Raw genomic sequence first — 20652 nt, 5'->3', positions numbered from 1 at the left:
TGTACTTTTTCATGTAGTGATTTGGACCTGCTTTAAAGAAGTTCCCTAAAGGAGGGCCAAGGTTTAAGGGCTGAATCAAAGATGACAAATTTGCCTACCGGGGATAAATAGAAAGCAAGGCCTTTGGAAATATCAGGGCTGAAAGGGAGTAACCCCCAGGAAGACACAGGTCTGTCCCAGAGGCTCCAGGCAAGATGTCAGAGCATCCCATTCTCCATGCAAAAGAGATGTCAACTCCCCCCCCCCCCCCACCCCCCCCCCCCCCCGGTGTCCATACAGCCCTGGCACAGGGGGGCTGTAGCACCAGCCAGGGCTGTTTTGGGGTACACCCACACACTACCAGTCCCAGCAGCTCCCTCTGTGTGGAAGGGAAGAGTTAAAAATGGGAAGATTCCTGGGATTACTGCAAACTGCAGTTTATTAGGTGCTCTGCTGCTTCACAGATGACTGATACCATACGGAGAAGTCAGCAAAAAGATCTTGGGATATTCATCATGACAGACACCCAGATTAAACATCTCAGCCCTGCTGCCCTTCTGGGGAAGCTGTGGGAACAGGATCCCAAGCACCCAGTGCCCCCCCAGCAGATAAATATTTAAAATCATCTTTCCCCTCCAGCCAGACTCTTCCTTCTCCCCATGCCTTGTGATCTGCTGATCCCAGCAGCATTTAAATCACAAAAGGACATTAAGGTAGCTCAAAAAATACCCCAGGGCTGCCACACCTTCTGCTCCGGGTATGAAAATAGGCAAACTCATGGGAGAGAAAGGGCAGGTGGAGGAGCTGGGGCACCCATGCCTGCCATCTGTCTGAAGGCTGCCCCTGGGAACGAGCCAGAAGGCTGGAAATGCCTTCGGGCATCGCCCTGGGCACGGAGTAGAGCCCGGCACCGGCGCTGCACTCACCCAGCATGGTGGCATCCACCGCCCCGCCCGGGCAGAACTCAATCATAATCTGGGGGAACAAAGAGAGAGGAGTTAAAATCAGGTCTGTGTCTCACTGAGAAAAGCCACCAGGCAGGGAAGAGGAGACAAAACCGTGTGATTTGCTTCCCTGCACGGCAGAGCTGCCCCTCAGCACCACCCGGGGGTGCAGAGGCTTTGGAGCTCCCCAGGACACATCCCTTGGGCACTCCCAGCACCAAGGATCACTCGAGCCCTGGGGTCAGAACACCCCCAGCAGCCCTGTACCTGGATGCCCACCACGAGCAGCCACCCCAAGCAGCCGACTTCAGTATTTCCACCTTCCTCTGTTTACATCTCTTCCCGCTGCATTTTGGAGCCGGGGCTGCTCCACCGAGCAGCCCTGCCAAAAGGATGAGATAGCTGTCATAGCTGGGAGCTGACGTGGCTGGGAGAAATCAGGCAGGATTTTCTCTGGCAAATGAGGGATGGGGAGGGCTGTCATGTCTTTAGGGTGTTTTTTTTAACTATTTTTGTTTCCCCACATTGCTCAGTAGTTCATTGCTCCCTTGATTTTGAACCATTTGAGAGGAAACTGTCAATAAAGAGAGTGAGTACACTCACCAGACTGATGCTGTTTTTCTCCCAGGGACATGCACAGAGTCCTGCCAGTCCCACATACCTGTTTGCCTGTGCCCTGCCATCCCCTCCACATTGTCCCCTTCCCCCTCACCTCTGCACAGACTCAGCCACAGCTGCCCCAGTGCTGGCCCCCATTCCCTGCTCCCCTTCAGGGCAGCCAGTGCTGCTCAGATAAACAGATTACAATTTCAAGCAGCCAGGGATTACAAGGGACAAGAGATGCTTCACCTCTCTGACAAGCTCTTTCCTTGTGGAGGTGACACAGGGCAACATACCGGAGAGGTGAAATGCCAGAGTTTACTCTGAGGACAGCGCCTGAGCCAACCAAAGGCAGTTTGTTTACCAGCACAGTTCTCTAAGCCCTTCAAGTAGAGGTCATGCTCCTACTGGAGCAGGAGCTGAGGGTAGAAGGTTCAAGCTCCCTCTTTCCCATGGCCTAATCCTGTAGCTCCAGCAAAGCCACATCCCAACCCTTCAGTCCTGCAGCTCCTACACATGGGCAAGGCTATTATTGACCTGGACAACACTGGAATACAACTGCTTTGTTTTGGAGGAGGAAGGGGAACAGAATCAGGTGCTGAGATGCTGGAAACCTGGAATTGCTCTGTAAGAATCAGTGCAGGTCCAAGAGTTGGGAGAAAGACAATGCTGAGATGACAGACTCGGGCAGGTACAACACAGGCACCATTGGAGGAAGTGGAGAAGAATATACCAGAGGCCAGGGCTGGCGAAGCATTTTAAACAGGCAGGTGCAGAGAAGCAATTGGAAAGACATTTGAACCATTCACAGACTTGGAGAACCAATATACACCCGACACAGATTCAAGCAGGAGCCTGGCAGAAGGGATGTCAGTGGGCCAGCAGAGCCCTCACACCAGTGGCCCATATAAACCTCTTTTTTAATCTTGCTTGAGTTACTACGAGGCTCATTTCAATCAATATTTTTTATAGTGTTCCTCATCACATTTATCAGAGCATACTAACACCACCAGTAGACACCAGCCTTTCCTGGGCTCCTCAGAGCCCAAAGCACCAGAAAAAAAACTCAAACAAGCCTCACACTGCTGACAACCTGCCAGCTGGGAGGCCAAGGGCTTTCCCTTCCTTTGAAGGTGAGGGGATGTATGGGCCTCTCCTGGCTCAGCCACCCTGCTGATGGAACCTCTGCACAATGATACCATAATCCCACCTGTGGGACATGTCCTCTGCCAAATCATCCAAGCTGCCACGAGCCCAGACCAGCCCAGAGTGAGTGATTTGTCCCCCCAGGCAGATGCTGGGCTGAGCTTTCCTACCAGGGTCACAGCTGGCACAGCCAAAATGTGCTCAGGTCAGACACACTGAGCTTTTAAATGGGGAAAGGCCAAGCACAACACATGTGACTCTGGATCTGTGTGGGATGCATTTCACCTCAGAAAACTTCATTCAGGTTCAGCCTAGCAATGAGAAAATTAGGAGAATCAGCCCATCTGAACCAGCATGACCATGTATGTTTATGCAGGCACAGCAGGCTGCAGCTCATGCACTGGGAAGATGGGAAACATGGAAAACTTAAAAATATGCATTTTCAACAAGGGCAGAGATGCCAAAGAATAATCATGGGTGTGGTCAGATAGATAGAACAGCCAAAAAACTAATGAGCTTGTTTCAGCACAGAAAATACTATTTAAAAAAACTCAACTGGCAATTCCATAGATCACACTCCACACACGCTTCCTTCCAGGAGCAGGGCCAACCTGGGAAACGTTTTACCATTGAAGCAGGTAGAAAGGCAGGCCTGGTGGCAGCAGGACACTGCCACCCCTGTGTGTGAGCTGGGAGATGGAGGAAGCTCACAGAGGGCAGAGGCTGTGCAGGCATCATCCCCAGACCCACAGGAGTGAAAAGGATGGTGGGATAGTCTCTGACACCCTGGGGCGGGCAGTCTGTCACTGAGAAACAAGTTGGGAAGACCATTTAACTCTTTTCTTAGGGCTGTTTCCACGTGCTTTGCTATATGGGTTGACTGCTCCTTTAGTGAGGTGTCCCCTAGCCCCTCTGGAGCAGTAACTGTTCTAGTGACAGTGCCAACTGCCCTTCACCCCCAACACTGCCCTGGGCTGCTCCCTGTGCTGTGCTCAGACACCTCGCCATCCCCTGGGACCTGGAGAGCTGGGACCCTGCATGGGGCTCACTGAAGAGCCACAGCAGTGCTGCAAAACAGTGGTTTCACACACCTTGTCCCAAAAAAGCTCCTCTGGTCTTGTGAACCAGAGATATGAGGCCCAAGGGGGGGCTCTGCCCCACTGCTGACATCCCAAAAGCTGCTTCTTCACAGTAATTAGTGCTGGGGGGAGCACCCACACCTCCTCTTCCTCCTTCTGCTTGGGGTCCAGCACCCCTTGAGAGGTCTACAGCGAGCAGCCCGGAATGGGGCTGGAGCAAACATCCTGTTTATAATGATTTCCTCCACACAAGAAATCCAGGGACTTCCTCGCCAAAGGCTGCCCAGCCCCTCTGCTGCACCGGGCTGCTGGTGGGACATGCAGCAACAACAGGGGCTCTCCCTCCTGCTGCCACATCAAAGCTCTTACAAATCCCAGGGATTACACACTATCAACATTTTAGTTTTCAGTCCGTAGGCAGTTACAACCACACCAAAATTCACTCCATCTCTGAGCTATCTGAGCAACATGACCAACTGACAGCTGCAGACACATAGACAGAGCCCCCAGCTCTGACACCACGGCCAAGGAACTCCATGGGGATGCTCTAGCTGCACAGAAGCAGATTTGGGCAGCTGGTTTGTAGATAGAGAAAAGAACCTACTCTTACTACCTCTCAAAACCTTTGTGCCTTTTCTCCTATACTTTTAATGAAACAGCACAAATGAAGAGGTCTGCATGCAGAAGCCACAAAATCTTTCCCTTTCAAGAAACTTTTGCAACGGGCAAAATTAAATTTAAACTTAAATCTGAAAGTCCACTCAAGTTAAAGGTTTTGCTGGTGACCTTGATTTTTCCCATGGCTCATCCTAATCCTGCCTTTAGGCACAGCAGGATCTGGGAACATTTTGGTAAGCCCAAGTGGGAGCAGGGCATGCGAGGGGGACTTTCCTGGGCTGCTTAAGTAATAAGTGACTGCCTGGGAGGAGAGGAAGTGAAGTCCAGTGAGCCTGGGGTTGCCCAGGAGAATAAATGTACATACATATGTATGAAACAGCTATGGCTTAAATGAAGTGCTCTTAAAGACACAGGTCTTCAAGTTGTACCAGAGCAAGGGAGCACTACATGTTACAAAAAAGCATTATATGACTTAACACCTTAAGAGAGCAGACTGGGTACTGTGCCAGGAGAATCCCTCCAGCACTTTCACCTGAGGACCAGAGGGACACCAACCTAGACAATAAACCTAGGATGGATCAGAGCCCAGTGCATTATCTGGGTCTGACAAACCAGGAGCAGTGTCTCCTGCCCAGGTACCAAGGTCCTCTCAGGTGGGACCCAGACCCTGCTTGCTCCTCCCACCCTGGGCAGGACTGGTCCTGCCTTTTGGGTGTGTTTGAACTCCTGGACCCTCCTATAACACTAAAAAAAAAATACAAAAGGCTTATCTTGAAAGATAATTTTACCAAACAATGCACAGTCGCCAAGGGTGGAACAGCTTATGTCCCTGAACAGGGTTTGCAATTGAAACCCAATTAAGAGGAGAGGACGCACCCTCAGCCCAGCTCTTACTCACCCCATTGGCATGTCAGAGGGCAGGGGCCCATGAACCCTTCCTTCAGCAGTGCTGGAGAAATGCCTCTTCCAGTCAGAAAGGGAGAGGGGGGTGGAAAACAAAAGCCATCAGCTGGGAAAGCTGGGGGCAGCTCATCTCGGGGGTGGCAGCCCTGGGCAGCCAGGCATTTCCCACGGAGTGCAGGCAGGCCACCAGGTCCCCTTAGGACAGAGGAGCCCTTGGCTGGCAGCCCAGTTGCTCCCAAGTCACTGGAGGTGACGGGTGCCTGCAGGCTTTTCCTGTGACTTTGCTGCTTGTGCAGTTGCATGTTTAAGAACCCAATCACTTCGGGGTCACAGTGGTGCTCCAGAGCACCCAGCGCTGTGTGTGCACACTGTGCCAAGCACTGTAACCACCCACCCTTCCCACCCAGCCCTGGGCATCAGGGCCCCCAGGATCCACCTGCCCCCAGATCCACCCTGCCTGGCCAAGAAACTGCTTTAAAACTGAAGTACTTCAGCAATTTCCTCTCCTAATCTGCAGCAGAGGGTTTCATTTTGTTTGTTGAAGCAGCTGCCCGCCGCTGGGGAGAAGGTAACCCACAGCATCCTGCTGCTGTGGCTGCTGCTGTCACCCACGTGCAGCCTCGTGGCTCTGCCACGTTTTTGGGGCAACTTAGAGGTGTCCTTGTCACCCACAGCAGGAAGCACCCTCCAGCACAGCCACCAGCTCTCCTGCCTTGTGTTGGCGCAGAGGTGCTGGGGAGATAAGAAAAGTAAATTTGGTAAAGTAAACCGTGCTCCATTTACGGAGTGAGCCGGTGAAGGAAGTGCTCTCAGGTTCCCTCCTTGCCTGCCATCACACCTGTTCCATCTTCCCTTTCTCCAGGAGGTCAACTTGGCACAAAGATCCCAGGGTGGTTGCTGCTATTAGCAGCAATTTCCATCTTGATGTTCTCCAGGATGGAGCAGGGCATGGAGAAGGAGCGAGGTATGTCACAGATGGCCCCAGCCACGCTCACCATCAGAATTAAATCCTGCTTCGTGTGGTGCTGTCAGTGCACGGGGTCACAGTGGGTCCCTGGGCTGCCCCCCATGAGCAGAGTTGGGAGGAAGAGGCAGGAGGAAGGAGCCAGGGCAGATGTGCCTGTGTTGGTCCCGCAGCAGGGAGAGTAGGGCTTTCCTGGCATCGCCCACCCACTAATGGGAAAAGCAGAAGAAATGCAACAAAAACAACAGCTCCCGTGATCCAGAGGCAGGGGGGTGGGGGACAGGAATCCTCTGCATTCAGCAGAAATGCAACAAAGTGAAAGGGAAAAGAGAAAGAACCAGAGCCTGGCTGCCTCCAGCTGTCCTGGTGCTGCAGAGAGATATGAGCTGCCCCAGTGTGAGGGTGAGTGGGGAGGGTGGCGCAGAACAGTTACAGGGACTCCCACTACAGAGATTCTCACCTACAAAACCTCCATGCTCCAGGTGCTGTGCACTCCCCACACTGCCTGTCACTGCAGTCACCCTGCATGCTGCTCGATGTGCTGAGTCAGCAATGCTGTGAGCCGAAGCCCACCCTTCCTCCCAGCTTATCCAGGCGATGGACGCTGCTTCCAAAGCCTCCTCACATAGGAGCCACCAGCTTACTCAGCCCTACGACAGGAGGGGCTCAGATGCTGCCATGCTGACCTTGCTCATGCTAGGGCATGGGAGGGAAGGGGGAAAGAAACCCCCTTACAGTGAATTTTACAAAGCTGCTTTTTAGCAAGCAGAAGCAGCTTTTCCATAAGGGGATTGCCCAAAGGGAGAAGTCTGGATCCTCCTTCTGCTGCAGCAAAACTGGTGGCTGGGAGGTGAGAAAGCCACCAAGGCAGCACCACATAGGCAGCATCACCTCGGGTGAAAACCACAGAGCACGTACCCCTGCCTGGATTTCAACAGATGAACACATTGAGTAACAGCCGCTGCCTCTGCAGCTTCAGAGCCCTCCCCTGGCTCAGTCAGCCCCTGCTGCTGCCCCTGCAGCCAGGCAGGAACAGGTTGGTCCCTCTCAGAGAGCCCCCAGCCCCACAGAGGCAGCTCATTGAGGTCCCTGCACAAAAGCTGCTGAGGGTGAAGGCTTTGGCCACGAAACCTGGTACTGCCCTTCCTCTGCCAGAAAGGAGCCCCAGCCTGGTGCCTTCCTCCTGCTCCTCTACCCCTGTGGAGCAAACACAGGCAGGAGACTTCACACACCTCCCTGGCAGTGCAGGAGGAGCCTCACTTGAGAACAGACCTCCTGTGTGCACTGCCCAAACCCACCCAAAATATTTCCTGGCTTTGGCGTGGGCACAGAGTCTCCCTTCAGTGTACTGAGGCCAGAGCAGGACTGGGTTTCCTGGAGGCCCCTCACACAGCCCACACCAGCACCATGGCACCCATAGCATAGGATGACTCCCCTGGCCTTGCAGGTGTGAGGGGCAAGGCAGGAGAAGCAGGAGGAAATGGTCTAGACCTCCCCATCTGCAACAAAGGAGTCACTGCAAGGCAGGTCTCTCCTCCCAGTGTCTGGATCACACACCACGGGCGAGACAAGCTCCTTCCCGAGCCCTGCAGGAGCGGTGGGAAGCTGAGAGCCCAGACGGTCTCTAGGGCTTTTGGTCTTGACTCAGGGGCAGAGGAGACTGAGCAAGTCCAGGAAAGCATCTTCCTACAGCCCCTCGGTCCTGGTTTTAGCACTGCAGAAAGTTTCCTGACCCAATACCCACAATGGTGGTTCATTGGCTACTGAATTCCTGCTTTCCCATCCAGTTCTTCAGGATGAATGTCACCCATCAGCTTGCTGGTCGCCTTTCCACACTACTGCTAAGCCCCATAATATAGATGCCATGGAAAATAAAGGACAGAGGCAACAGCTGGCTGTGTGCTCAAACTCTGAACGTTACCATAGCACTGAGAGGACTCCGACAAGGTCAGGAGCACCTGGAGCAGGGGCCAAGATCTGCACAAATCACGTGGAGGGGACGACCCTGGCTGCAGCAAATACAAAGCATAGCACAAAGAACATAGATGGTCATTTGCCCTAAACCTGCCCAGATAAACGATGGATACAGACCTCAAACCCCATCCTAAGATCACTTTGTGCCAGAGGCCAATCCTGCACACGGAGTGGCCACCTGGGACACAGACAACACCCATACGTGCCCTGAGATGGCAGCACCATCTCCACAGCCCAGTTATGGCCCAGACACATGAGCAGGCCAGGCACTCTCTCCATGAACAGCTCATATCCAGCCCTACTTATCTGTTTGGGCTTTCACCAGCACCCAATGCTCCAAACACGTGAGCATGGAGTGAAGAGCCACTTGGCTCCATCTTCTGTCCCTCCAAGCCCATTATGTCCCTTGGGCTGATGGGCTGAGCATCCTCATGGCTCCAACAAAAGCTCTAGACACATTTCTGCCTCCCAGGACTGAGGAATAGGCTTCAGCTTCTGAGTGACACAAAGGCCAGAGGACAGAGCTGTTCATCCCTGGTGGAAAGAACACGGAGATATATTTAGGCACAGAAGCCATGTTTAGTCAGGGCTAAGGGGCATGTCCTTGACCCCATCTGTGTGACATCAAAGCCAAGTTCTGGTGGTTAACAGCAAAGCTACACTGTCCTGTCTGCTGCAAGAGGAGGCAGGACAAGCAACACCAGATCTTCCAGGAGCAGCTCCCCTCTCCCCCTCCTAGCACAGGGGTGTGCAGAACCACAGGGGCTGGTTTTGTGGAGCACCACCTTGGCTTTTAAATGCCATTTGGTCAGATCCACTCCCTCCTTTAAAATCAAGGGCTGTGCTGACCAGTTCAGTTCTGTTTGCAAGTGTGTTGAGTCTCCCCGTTATCTCAGCCAGCCTGCCCTGCTCCGACTGAAGTCCAAGGATTAAGTTTACATTATGGAGCGGAGGGAGGAGGTGGTTCACATTCCTACACCCACTTAACTTGGCACTTTCCCTACCAGCCTCCTGCCCAATGCTTTTCACCCAACACATGCCAAAGGGCTGTAAGAAAATGGGGAGCAGATTACACTAATGTAGCTCATAGGCCAGATGGGCTGATTCAAAGCAAGGCTGAACTGCTCCAGCTGTTTGCTGGGAGCTGAAGACAGGGCAAGACATGAAAGCAGCCTGTTACACACCGAGGACACACAACATCCTTCCTGATCTCATTCCTAGAGCCCCACGAGGCCACTGTGCCACCAACACAAAAGGGGACAAACACTCAAGTATCTGCAAGTACCACCAGCTCCATGCTCCCCTCCAAGCCAGCCCTCAGCACACACTAGAGAGCACATAAAACAATACAGAAGCCACCAGAAGCCTCTTTGCTGCCAGAGAGCAGCACAAATGTCAAAAGCTTGCCTGACATAGCAAGTATGCTGTAGGTGGAAGCGAAATAATTAGCTTTCTGTAAGAGAGTGCTCCAGGCTTGCCAATTTCCCCCTTACAAACAAGGACACTATTCAGAGACTTTAAGTATAATAAACCTTTCTGCCCCCTTTTCTGAACAAAATAACCTACAGAGAAAAATATTTGAAATAAAAAAAGTCTGGCCCCCATAAGGAGTGAGGGAAAGAAAGAAGATGCAGGGCAGCAAGTAAGGAACCCAAGGCTTATAGAGTTTCAGAGCAGGAAAACTTCATGGAGAACAAAGTCAGATAGCACTGCATATTCCTTGTGAAATGCAGAGCTCCCTGCTGATCTTAAGGGATGAGTTTCTCACATCTAAATCATTCTGAGATGACAAAATATTTCCTTGAACTACCCCCAACAGTTGGCAGAAATATTCCCATTACTACTGAAATTTTGGCAGAACAAATTAAAACTCCTTTCAGTTTAACTAAATGGTTTTGATGTTTCAAAAAGCATCTTTCCCCTTGCTAGGACTACACAGGGCATTGAGTTCCTTTTGACAAGGGCTGCTATCCAACCTCCTTGAATTCAGCATCCTGACTTTCAGCATCCCAGAAATCCAGAATCCAAAACTACCCATGGCCAGTGAACACAAACAGCTCTGGGGTGCAGAGGACAGAGGGTTGGCATGGATGTACCCAGGGTACCTGGGATGCTGAGTGCTGCAGGAAGGGTTAATTGCAACACACATGGACTTCTTCATGAGCCCCCCTTCAGGGATTAGACCACGACTGGCTCCAAGCACTCTGGGCTCCCAAAGTCGTGCTCTGCAGAGCAGGGACAGAGGGACGAAGGCCAGAGCTGCTCTTTGCCATAGAAACCAGAAAAAACACCCAGGCCATGGCTCTCTGCCCAGGCACGGGGCAAAGGCTTTGCTGCTTGGAGGGTTGTCACTGGGATGCCCTTCTCTCACCAACTTAATCAGCATTTAGAGGCCACTCAGTTCATGAAGAGCGTTTGTTACCGGGTGGGAAGCAGAACTCAGAAAATAATTTCAAATACAAATAGCTAAAAGGAACAAGTTACTTCTTCAGTGGAAAGATTCACCAACCTCAAGTGCCCTAAGTTTGTGTCAGCAACTTAAAATAGATGATGCATTTCAGAAGGGCAAAGCTCGCTGTGAGAGCTGGAGTTTGACCCAGGACAAGCTTCCTGACATCTTTTTTTAACAGTCAGCAGTTCCAACACAGCCCCAGAGCCTCGCCTGGCCAGGAGGACAACTCATGGCAGGGGTGGCAAAAGACTTTACAAGTTTTCCACTCCTGCCTGGCATCTCCCTAGAAACAACTATTTGTCCTAACCATCCCCAAATTCACACATAAGGTGCCTGGATCCGTCACACAAGATGAGTACTGCTATCTAACTGTTTCAGTGAGGGCTTTGAAGTCAATAGAAAGCACCCCAAGCCATAAGGTCTGCAAAAAGACATCCCTCCCTCCCTCTCAAATGACAACTTTCAGGCTATATCTGAAATAAAGAAGTCTAAACCTGCAAGCTATCCCTTGTTTCAGGGCTTAGGCTGAAACTAGGTTTCAAGGCACTGTCTCCCATACACAGGTAGTTCATAAATATTCGCTTATATGCAAACATTGTTCCTTAGCATTTCCCCTGGAAAGCCAGCCAAGTGGGAATGTGGCTTATTGCAATTCAGTTCTAAACAAAGTTTTCAAGTGCTTTGAAAACTGATTTGCCTACAGGCTTCTTGTCTGCTGCTTTCTTTACATAGAACTATGGCCTCATGGTTATAGCCCTGGACTGTGATTCAGCACATAAGACTAATTCCCAAGGCTCCTGGGTAAACTTTAGGCAAATTCTTGTCTGTGTCTCCACTCTTGTAGCTGGGATAATGACACCAGGTCTCTTTTATAAAGCATTCCATGGTGTTCAGATGACAAGACTGTGTAATCACAGGCAATATTATTGCTTCAATAACCTTTTCATGCAATGTTATCCTGTATAAAGGGTGGCAGACAAAGGTTTCTATTCTAGTTTGGGTTGTCATGTTGCTACCTGTAGAAGCACTCTTGAACTCAGCTGGGTTATGGTAATTTGCCTGCTGCATAAGTCATTCTTGGTGGTGGTTAAAAATCACTCAGTTTCCAACCCTGCTTTAAGGGAAACCCCCAGTTTTACCCAGAACAGGATTTACAGTGACTAGCCAGGAGTGTGAATGCTAAAGCTCACGTTCACAGGATAGAGTATATATGTCAGTCTCACAGAACTTGCTGCCCAGCTTTCCAGCAGAAGAAGACTTAGACCTCCATGTCTTTGGGAAAGGCAACAGTCTGTGGAACAGTGAGGCAGAAGGAAGCCTTACTGCTCCACAGACAGACAGCAGGTGGCAGGGAGAGGAGGTAAGGAGGATGCCACTCAGACACACGCTCTGCAGCATCCCAGCTGGCAAAGACAGTCTGTCAGAGCAGAAGTGATCACCCATTTCACCAATTATGATACTCTGCTACTCTGAACAGCAAATTGCTTGACCCTGGCAAGCCAGGGAAGTGTCAAAAAAACTACTGGGCTACATCACTTTTTCCAGTTTCCAGCTCTGGTCACGATGATGTGCTTCCAGCTGATCCTAAGGACAAGGAGAGGACACTGTGATATCCTTGCTGCACTCCAAGCCTCCAGGGCCAAGCAATGCCCTATCCCGATGCATACAGATGTCTGCCCACATCTGCTCCTCGCCTACCCACCCTGCAGAAGTTACTGGGCATGTTTTGCCATTCTGCCCAAATTCTGGACTGGCAGGAATTTAGAAACCAGTCCAGCAAACACCACCCCCACACTGGTTTGCCCAGTGGGGCTTATCCTGCAGCAGCTCACGGGAACCGGAGCACAGCCCAGCCAGCAGCCCTGCACGGGGTGTCTCAGGGCACAGCTATATCTGGAAGGGATTTACATTTCTGCAGCTGGAGGAAGGAGGAAGAGAAAGGAAAGGGTTGTTCCTCTAGGACACTGTCAAGCTGTTTAACAAAGTTTGGGATCACGTTGTTTTTCTGGGTCTCTGCTACGCTCCAGCACAACGTGCAGTTCGACTCTCGCGAGCTGCAAACAACTGTTCAAGCACTTTGGGGGGAAGTTTTGTACAAAGCTTCAGGAGAACAAGGCCAAGTAGGAAGGGCCAGTTCAGACTGCAGCTCTCCTGCCAAGTGAAGTTTTAAAGGGACACGAATCACCATTAGATTTCTTGGGGACAGAGGACTGAGCAGCCTGGAGAGCCCTGGTCTGGTCCAGCATTCATGCAAACAGGATCCTGCAGGCATCCAGCCAGGCTTAGGCTGCTGACCCTGCAAGACATCCCTGCAAGTTGTAATAACCCCCCTTTGCTAAGGAAAACTGTAGAGAATCTGACACTGTTATCAGCTCACTTTTCTGTTTGTTTTAAAGAAAAGGTATTTCCAACTTAAGAGAATTAAAAGCTGCAGATGCTTTACATAGCCCAGCAGTCTAGTGCATGGGATAATGAACATTTATTTATGCTACAGGATTTTCAGGAATGCCCAAATCTCCAGTCAACATCCATATCAAAGGGGGACCAATCCAAAAAGTCCCTGGCTAAACAGGTCAGGGCCTGCCCACAGAAAATGCAAAAGACTTTTAAGGCAAGTACAAAGACTAGTACAAAGCTGGTGTCTATCTGCCAGCTGTATGAGTTACATACCCACACAGTGGGCCAGGGAAAGGAAACTCTAAGCTGATTAAATTTACTATTTCCAAAATGCTCTGGCAAGGCAGGGTTACCTGCACAGTACAGCGATTTTTGCTTTGATCTCCAGGAAACTTCTGTTTATTCAAAAATCCGTTTGCTATAGCAACCGTGGGTTATAGAAAAGGAGGGAGGGGGAAAGAATTCCCTGGTGCTTTGCTAGAAAGGCTGCACCACCACTGTCAGAGTCCTGTGGTTAAATCCCTGGGGCCAAATGGCATTTCAGCTCATTTCCAGAGAATCCTGCAGACTCAGTGCTGGAGCATCTTGACAGGTTCCTGTAGGAAGGATCCTGGGTTTCCTGCCCTGCTCTGTGGATCAGCTGCCATCCTGTGCTATCAGTCACCATCCCCTGGGAGCAGAGATCTCCAGCATGAACGTTCATCACACCAAACTAGACTCTCCTCACTGGTCACCTTATCACTCCTCTGTCTGCGGGAGGAGACACTTGGAAACAGCAGAGGTATTCAGGAGCAGGAGATCAAAAGTTCCTCCCTTCCTTTGAGGCTTCAATCTTTTTTTGTTGTTTTGGAAGAGGAAAAAATACCCAAACACGAAGCCCTCAAGAGGGACACAAGAGCTGTTGTTTTTCTTTCCCATGTACTTATAATTATCAGTGCAAATTCAGCACCGTTGATTCCAAGCAAACAAACCCAGGTGTCAGTCCCATTCCTCAGTCACGAATAGCTTTAATGAGTCCATTTTTAAAGCTGTGTTATATTGGGTGAGGGGGATTTGCTTTTGTGTTTCCAAGTCCTACATCACACTTCAGGAAAAGAGACTTCAAAATGTGTCCCAGCCACAAGGGCTCAAACCAGATTTTTTTTTTTTTTTTTTAGTAGTATGAAATTCTCAGCTTCCATTTGGTGCCCCCATTTCCAGCAGCTGGTATTTATGCAAAAGAACATCAAATGCCACAGGGCTTGTAATAAAAATAAAATCATGAAAGCTCCCACTACAGCAGTTTTGCAGCCTCCCTGGGCTGTTTTCAGCCAGCACAAGACTTCTTGGCCTCTGCCACAAGCAAAGAAAAGAAGATAGAGGGGGGATGGAACAAGATAACAGCTCCTGGTGAGGGCACAGCCTCTCTGCAGTGTATTTATATGCCAAGGAAGTTCATGCTGGACGCTGCCATTCCACCAGTTATATTCCTGGGGACTAACTGGGGTCCTCCAAGCCCTTGCCTGTGGCTCACAGTGGGCTTTGCTCTGCGCCACACAAGAACTGGGGTTCTCCTCCTTCAGCTTGATGCCAATCACGTGAAGGTGTTTTACCTGGTATAAAAGCCAGAGGAATTTGCTGGGTTTGCTTTCATTCCAGTGCTATGGATTTCAAAGCAGCTGTTGTAGGATAAGCCACTTCCCTTTGCACAGAAAGGTCTTTTGCTTCATAAATATTTTATGTCACCTCCTGGCTACTGAAGGACAAAGCCAGACCCTGGCAAGAGAAGCCACGGGGACCTAAAGCTTCTCAGGGGGACAAAGAAGCTTCTGCAGAAGCAACCACCATGAAGTCCAGGTTTCCTAACATATTTCCTTGTTACTTCAAGAATCAGAGAACAGTCAGACCGATTTAACAAGAACCCCTCTCAGCATCAGCAGCTGAGACTGTTTGTGGCACAGACCAAGCTGTAAATTATTCAAGAGCCAAAGAGCCACTGCCATTCAGGAAGGTTGGGCACATCTGCACCCCTTGCCAGCCTGTCTGTGTGCTCCCATTCCTGTCCCTTTCTCACTTTGAACATTCTCTTTTCACACTGGGCTGCAAGGACAAGGAAACCACAGTGAATTGCTGACTAGACAGGCATCCCCAGAGGTTCTACCCAAAGCCACTTGGAGCCAGGAGCACAGCAGAGTCCATGCACCCATCATGCAAATGGTCCAGGAAAATGCTGGTTTAAACAACTGCACAGACAGAAATGGGGATGGGATATGGACAGAACAATGAAATCTGGTATTTATATTTGGATGCAAATTTTCCCCAGCAGCACTGGTGACCAAGAAGCGGAAGCCTTTGACTTCAGGGAAAACCTGGTAGTGACTAAAAGCCTTCCAGAAGTATAACAGCCTGGCTTATTTACTTCCCTCCAAGCCAGTAAAACACTAGAGCATTAATAAAAACAGCCTGAGCAATGAAATGCAAATGCTACTCAAATAATTAAATAAAGAGAATGATCCTCCTCCCAGAACAATGGCCGGGGCTGTAACGTGCCCTCGCGGGAGAGCCTCATACAGGAGGCTCTTGTTCCAGGAGTTTCAAAGAGGCTGTTTAATTTTAGTAGGTCGGCAAGCATATGACATTACAAAGCACTTCTTGGACAAAGGCAGAGCCGAGGAGCTCTGCAATCCATTTTCCCTACAGGAAGGAAGGCAAAGCTTCCTATTGCAGGGAGGAGGTGGAAGGGGAAAGGGGAGGGGGTTCACATTTTAGAGAACGAACAAGGCCAGTGTGTAAGATTCAGGCAGACCAGGCACAGAGCAGGAAGGTGAAACCAGCCAAACAGGGTCGACTATAAACCAGCCTCATGTCTTACCCAAGCTCAGCGTGTGTTTGCCTTTTTCATTTTGCCGAGATTAGTTCGGCTGCAGTTGCAATCCATCCAAATCCTGAGTCCCCTCCTAGGAGGGATGTTTGCCTTTCACTTCCTTAGAAGGGTACATATTGACTTTGTTCTTTAACATAGCCAGGGCTCAGCATCACCATTAGCAGCTGTCCAAATACCAACTGGACAACTTGTGCCCAGCTCCCTTGAGTCAAGAAGACACAGAACAGAAATGCTCCACACTGGCACTGCAGCCCTCCAAGTGGGGTGTCAAAGAGAAGTTGGGGGCTATATCCACGGATTTTTAAATAAGAAGGGTCACCAACACATGCTGACGTTGCAAAAGGAGCTTGCTGACTAAACACACGTTGCCCAACAAAAGTCCCTCTCCTGCATTGCTTAACCGAGGAATGAACTAGACATGGATTGCATTATCCCAGCTCAGCCCTTGGCACCACAACCAGGGACCGACGGCTCCGACAGCTCAGTTCACACAAGTGCAAGTCCCAAAAGCTGAGAACTTTTTTTATCTCTACTAAAATGACTCAGGGAGGCCACAAAGTTACATGGAATATTAAAAAGAGGAAGGAAAAAGTAACAGAGCTGCTGAACGTACCCTTTGACACTCTCCTGACTTGCCTGCAGTTATAAGTAGAAGCAGACGAACTGGCACAGGAGATGGGTTTGGAAATCCTCATTTTCACCTGATTTCCACTATCCTGACACAGGCACACCTTCATGCACACAGTTATTTGAGCATACAATGGTTCATGTCCTCACCCTCTCCCGAGCTGCACCTTTCCAATGGCAGCACACAGGAAGGTGCCTTTCACGCTCACCTTCCTCTGCTGCCAGGGACTCACAGAAAACAGCAGGCAGGGAAAATAAAAAATAATATATGTACTTGCCGGGCTAGGGGAAAGAGCTGCAGGAACCTGCTGTTCCAGCCTTTGCACTAATCCACTCGATTGCATTTTATGTCCCTGTGCCTCTACAGCCATGGGAAACAGAGCTCTTGTTTTCAGCTGCCTCTGCATTACAGATGCTGAGCCAGAAGTAAAGTTCAAATCCAAAAAATCAGTTAGAAGAGTTACCTTTCCAGCTAATGTTTTATAAGAGGGACTGAGAGGGGAACAGATGCCCTGTTTCCTACCAGGAAACAGATCAGTGATGCACTTTCTACCTTTACAAACTCCAAATGGTGGAAAAAACCACAACTCCAGTTTCACTGTGAAGATTTCTTGACCCTCCCTTGGCTACTTACAAGCTGCTTTAGTTAGAAGACAGTTTACTCATCAAAGAACACGGGGAAAATCCAGGCCCTGATCACACAGTGAGTAGAGCACAGCTTGTGAGTAATTTCCAACTCACACTGATGCTTCAAGCTGCTCCAGAGGTTGTGCTTCACCACAGATTAGCCATTTCCTCCCAGCAGAGTGAGAACTGTGCAGCTGTACACGTCACACACAGCAAGAGCCTCTTACCCAGAGCTTGCCATCCCAATAAAATGCTCCCAGCAGCTTGACAATGTGCCGGTGATCACAGGTTGCCAGGATTTCAATCTCCACCATGTAATCCTCCAGTTCATCTTCACTCTTTGTTTCAATGACTTTGGCAGCTGCTAAAGCACCAGTTTCCTTGTTTTTAGCCTGAAAGACAAAAACAATGTCAGTCCAACAAAGGCAAGGAGAGCCAGGAACACACAATACTTGCACAATTCCTGCTGTTCCAATTCACGCTCAGCTTGACTGGCACCAGCCATAACACAAGGAGGGAAACTTGCAGATGCATTTCTGCTTCCTAAACCTGCCTGCAGCGTCACGGGGTGGCTGGATACTGCATCAGGGCCAAAGTATCCTCCTTCCTCCTGCCAGTCTCCAATGCCCACACCACCTCCCATCACGGAGAGACAGAGACTTTTAGAAAAGGCAATTTGTCCTGTTGTTTGTAGAATAGGAGGGGGAAAAAAAGAAGCAAGAAAACCTTGAAATATAGAAGCGCTCTGATAATATCACAGGTGAAAGTATAAATTACTAGAAGTCCCAAGTAAATCCAACCAAGATGATCTTGCTCTTTACAACACTCTGACAGGAGGGTGGAGCCAGGTGGGGGTCTGACTCTTTTTCCAGGCAATTAGTGGCAGGATGAGAGGAAATGGTCTCAACCCGTGCCAGGGGAGGTTCACGCTGGACATCAGGAAGAGTTTCTTCACAAAAAGGGTTGTCAGGCATTGAAGGGGCTGCCCAAGGAGGTGGTGGAGTCACCATCCCTGGAGGTGTTCAAGAAACAACTAGACATGGCATTCAGTGCTCTGGTCTAGTTGATAAGCTGCTGATCAGTCAAATGTTTGACTCAATGATCTTGGAGGTCTTTTCAAACCTAAATCACTCTGTGATTGTGTGAAATTCACAGTACAGCTGTGCACCACCCGAACATCCCTGCACTCCCCTTCCTCATCAGGCCAGTTCTCTGTAACAAATGAGGGAAACTTCAGGATCTTCACAAGTAAAGTGTCAAGAAGGGTGCATTTAAATTCCCAGGACTGGCCAAGTATTCCCTATGTGGCATATTAGTGAGCTCTTCAGAGCACAGTAAGAATAATACAACACGTGCTCTCCCACCTCCTCCCTCCATTTTAATCGGTTTATTCACCAAATAACTGGAAAACCATCAAAAACTTGACTTCTCCCCAAACTGCCAGGGCAAGTTTGCATTTTGCAAATGCGATTCGTGTAAATTGTTGCGACAATTAGAAGTTTGCAACCAAACACCAAGAGGGTGTTTGCGAGACAGTCTGCACACAGAGCTGCACCACGAGATGTGTCACACGCTGAGAGAGGGGGTGAGACAGCAGCTGTTGACTCAGGAGCACCCCGGCATTCCCAGAAGTGCATTGAATCAGCAGATCAAGGGGCAGAAATCCCTACAGCTCACCTGCTCTGCTCCCACTGTGACAGGAGAGCCCCCATGGCATGATTCCAGTTCATCACCCAATTTTTTTCCATCACACCCACTCCAGGCTACCTCTCCCCCAGGGGAGCAAGTCCCACTGAGGATGTAATCACTGGAGGAGCTGGCCAAGCTCCGGTTGTGACCTTTCTTACCGCTCTGTAGTTTACATCTCTGTGTTTGGAAAACCTCTGTGGAGCTTACAGGAGGATTAATTCCTGGTATAAACACCACAAACCCCACTGAACAGCTTTACATAGCTTAGGTGAGAGTATCAGTGTACAAAGGAACAAGGCAGGGAGGGGAGGAGCAAATATGGGGAAAACCATACAGAGAGAGGAAAATGAGGGACCCCTGAGTCTCTGCTGGGTTTTGAAGACTTGCTGCATTTGCAGGAGTTGGCAGGAACACAGCTGTGTCCTTACCACAGGGGACAAATCCATCTCCATTTGGACTCGCTGCCCAAATGCAAGACAGCAGCTCATGCTGGCTTCAGAAGAAATGAGAGGGTTTCTTTAGCTCAGGTTGGTTTGTTTCTCACCAAGTAGCCATCAGACACCCACAGAGCAGGGCTTGGAAGGGGGAGGAGATGCAGAGCAGAGCAAGCACAGGGAAAAGCACAGAGCTTCCAAATGGGAGCAAAAAGTGCCCCACTGTGTTTGTTCTGCACTTAGGGTGTTGGGAGAGGGCCAAGGAGGGGAAGTAAATATTGTGAGAAGAGGTGGGGCTTCCCTTGGAGATCTGCCATCGCACGCTTCCCACCGGCAGGGTCCCAGCCAGCTCAGTCCTTTCAGGATGCTGGGGCCCAACAGGCACCTGAAAAAACCCAGGAGCAGAGCATGTCCCAGTCTCCCCACGGCATCATCTCCCACTGAGAGGTCAGAACCAACCTACTCTCACCCGCAGACCTCAGGGGAGCCACCCCAGCAGCCTCTCATCCCCTCCTGGGCTTGCTAAGGCATCCGGGGGGGGGTGGATGCTGGGCTGGGGGACAGGGGTTTGCAAAACAGGCTGTAAACTGTTTCTGCAAAAACCAGCCCAATTACAGGGTGACCATCTCAGCACAAGTTCATGTAGAGAAGGTAAAGGTGTGGGGAGAGCTTCTGTTCTCAGATAAAACACCACCAAACATGCAGCCCTTGAGGAATTTATGGCATTTCCAATTTTTACCAGTGAAATTTGTGGACAGAAGCAAAAGAATCACCCAGATGGTGAGATTCCAAGAAACTGTTTGATGCCAGTCTACTACAGCTGGTCAGTCTAAAGCAGGCATCCAGTTCCATCTTTTAGCTCCTCCACTCCTGGGCATTTTAATCCCATGGATAATTTGTCCTTGGGGTGGTAATTAGCACCAAAAAAAATTAGAGCAGACAGCTGCCAGCATGGCGCCCAGGAGGTGCTGCTGAACTACAGTGAGATCCATTACAGTCATTTAAAACCCCAAAAGCCCTCCTAGCCACCACTAGCCTTTGTGCAAATCAATGCAGTGCTTGGACCATGGTGACAGGTCTGTGCAGGAACAGGGCTGGAATGTGCATTCCACAACAGAAAACATGTCACATAAAAGTTATCCAGTAAACCACTTCCAGAAAGCCATGCCAGCAGCTAGGCAGGGTACAACACAAAGGATCTTGCTGGAATCCTCTGAAGCAAGACATGCTACTGCCAAACACACTGGGAATACCAGGGAATAGGGGATGAGTAGGATAACTCCTAGAAGGCAGAGGCATAAAGAAACCACAGCTCAGTTTATGGATTTAAGGGGTGAGAGGTGGCTGTTCAGGTGA

The 20652-nt window shown here is 50.0% G+C and overlaps 1 protein-coding gene and 1 long non-coding RNA gene across 7 annotated transcripts in view; one reads left to right on the top strand and one right to left on the bottom strand.

Moving 5' to 3' along the window:
- LOC127473698 (uncharacterized) overlaps window positions 1-20652 on the top strand; it is a 901041-nt gene that overhangs the window by 690146 nt on the left and 190243 nt on the right. The gene's annotated exons all lie outside the window — the stretch shown is intronic.
- STK10 (serine/threonine kinase 10) overlaps window positions 1-20652 on the bottom strand; it is a 46799-nt gene that overhangs the window by 17849 nt on the left and 8298 nt on the right. Inside the window, exons 2-3 of one of the 2 annotated variants that reach the window (XM_051793552.1) lie at window positions 17401-17565; window positions 906-954 (exon numbers count right to left, since the gene is read on the bottom strand). In XM_051793552.1, the coding sequence (XP_051649512.1) occupies window positions 906-954; window positions 17401-17565 (214 nt within the window). Of the gene's footprint in view, window positions 1-905; window positions 955-17400; window positions 17566-20652 lie in introns of those variants that run through there. The other variant, XM_051793553.1, reaches the window with a different exon arrangement.

Source organism: Manacus candei, unplaced genomic scaffold (genome assembly GCF_025592945.1).
Source record: "Manacus candei isolate 608988 ecotype Guabito, Panama unplaced genomic scaffold, ASM2559294v1 h1tg000037l, whole genome shotgun sequence".
Lineage (NCBI taxonomy): Eukaryota > Metazoa > Chordata > Aves > Passeriformes > Pipridae > Manacus > Manacus candei.
Note: the sequence above shows the minus strand (reverse complement) of the source record. Positions and strands in the feature narration are given on the sequence as shown.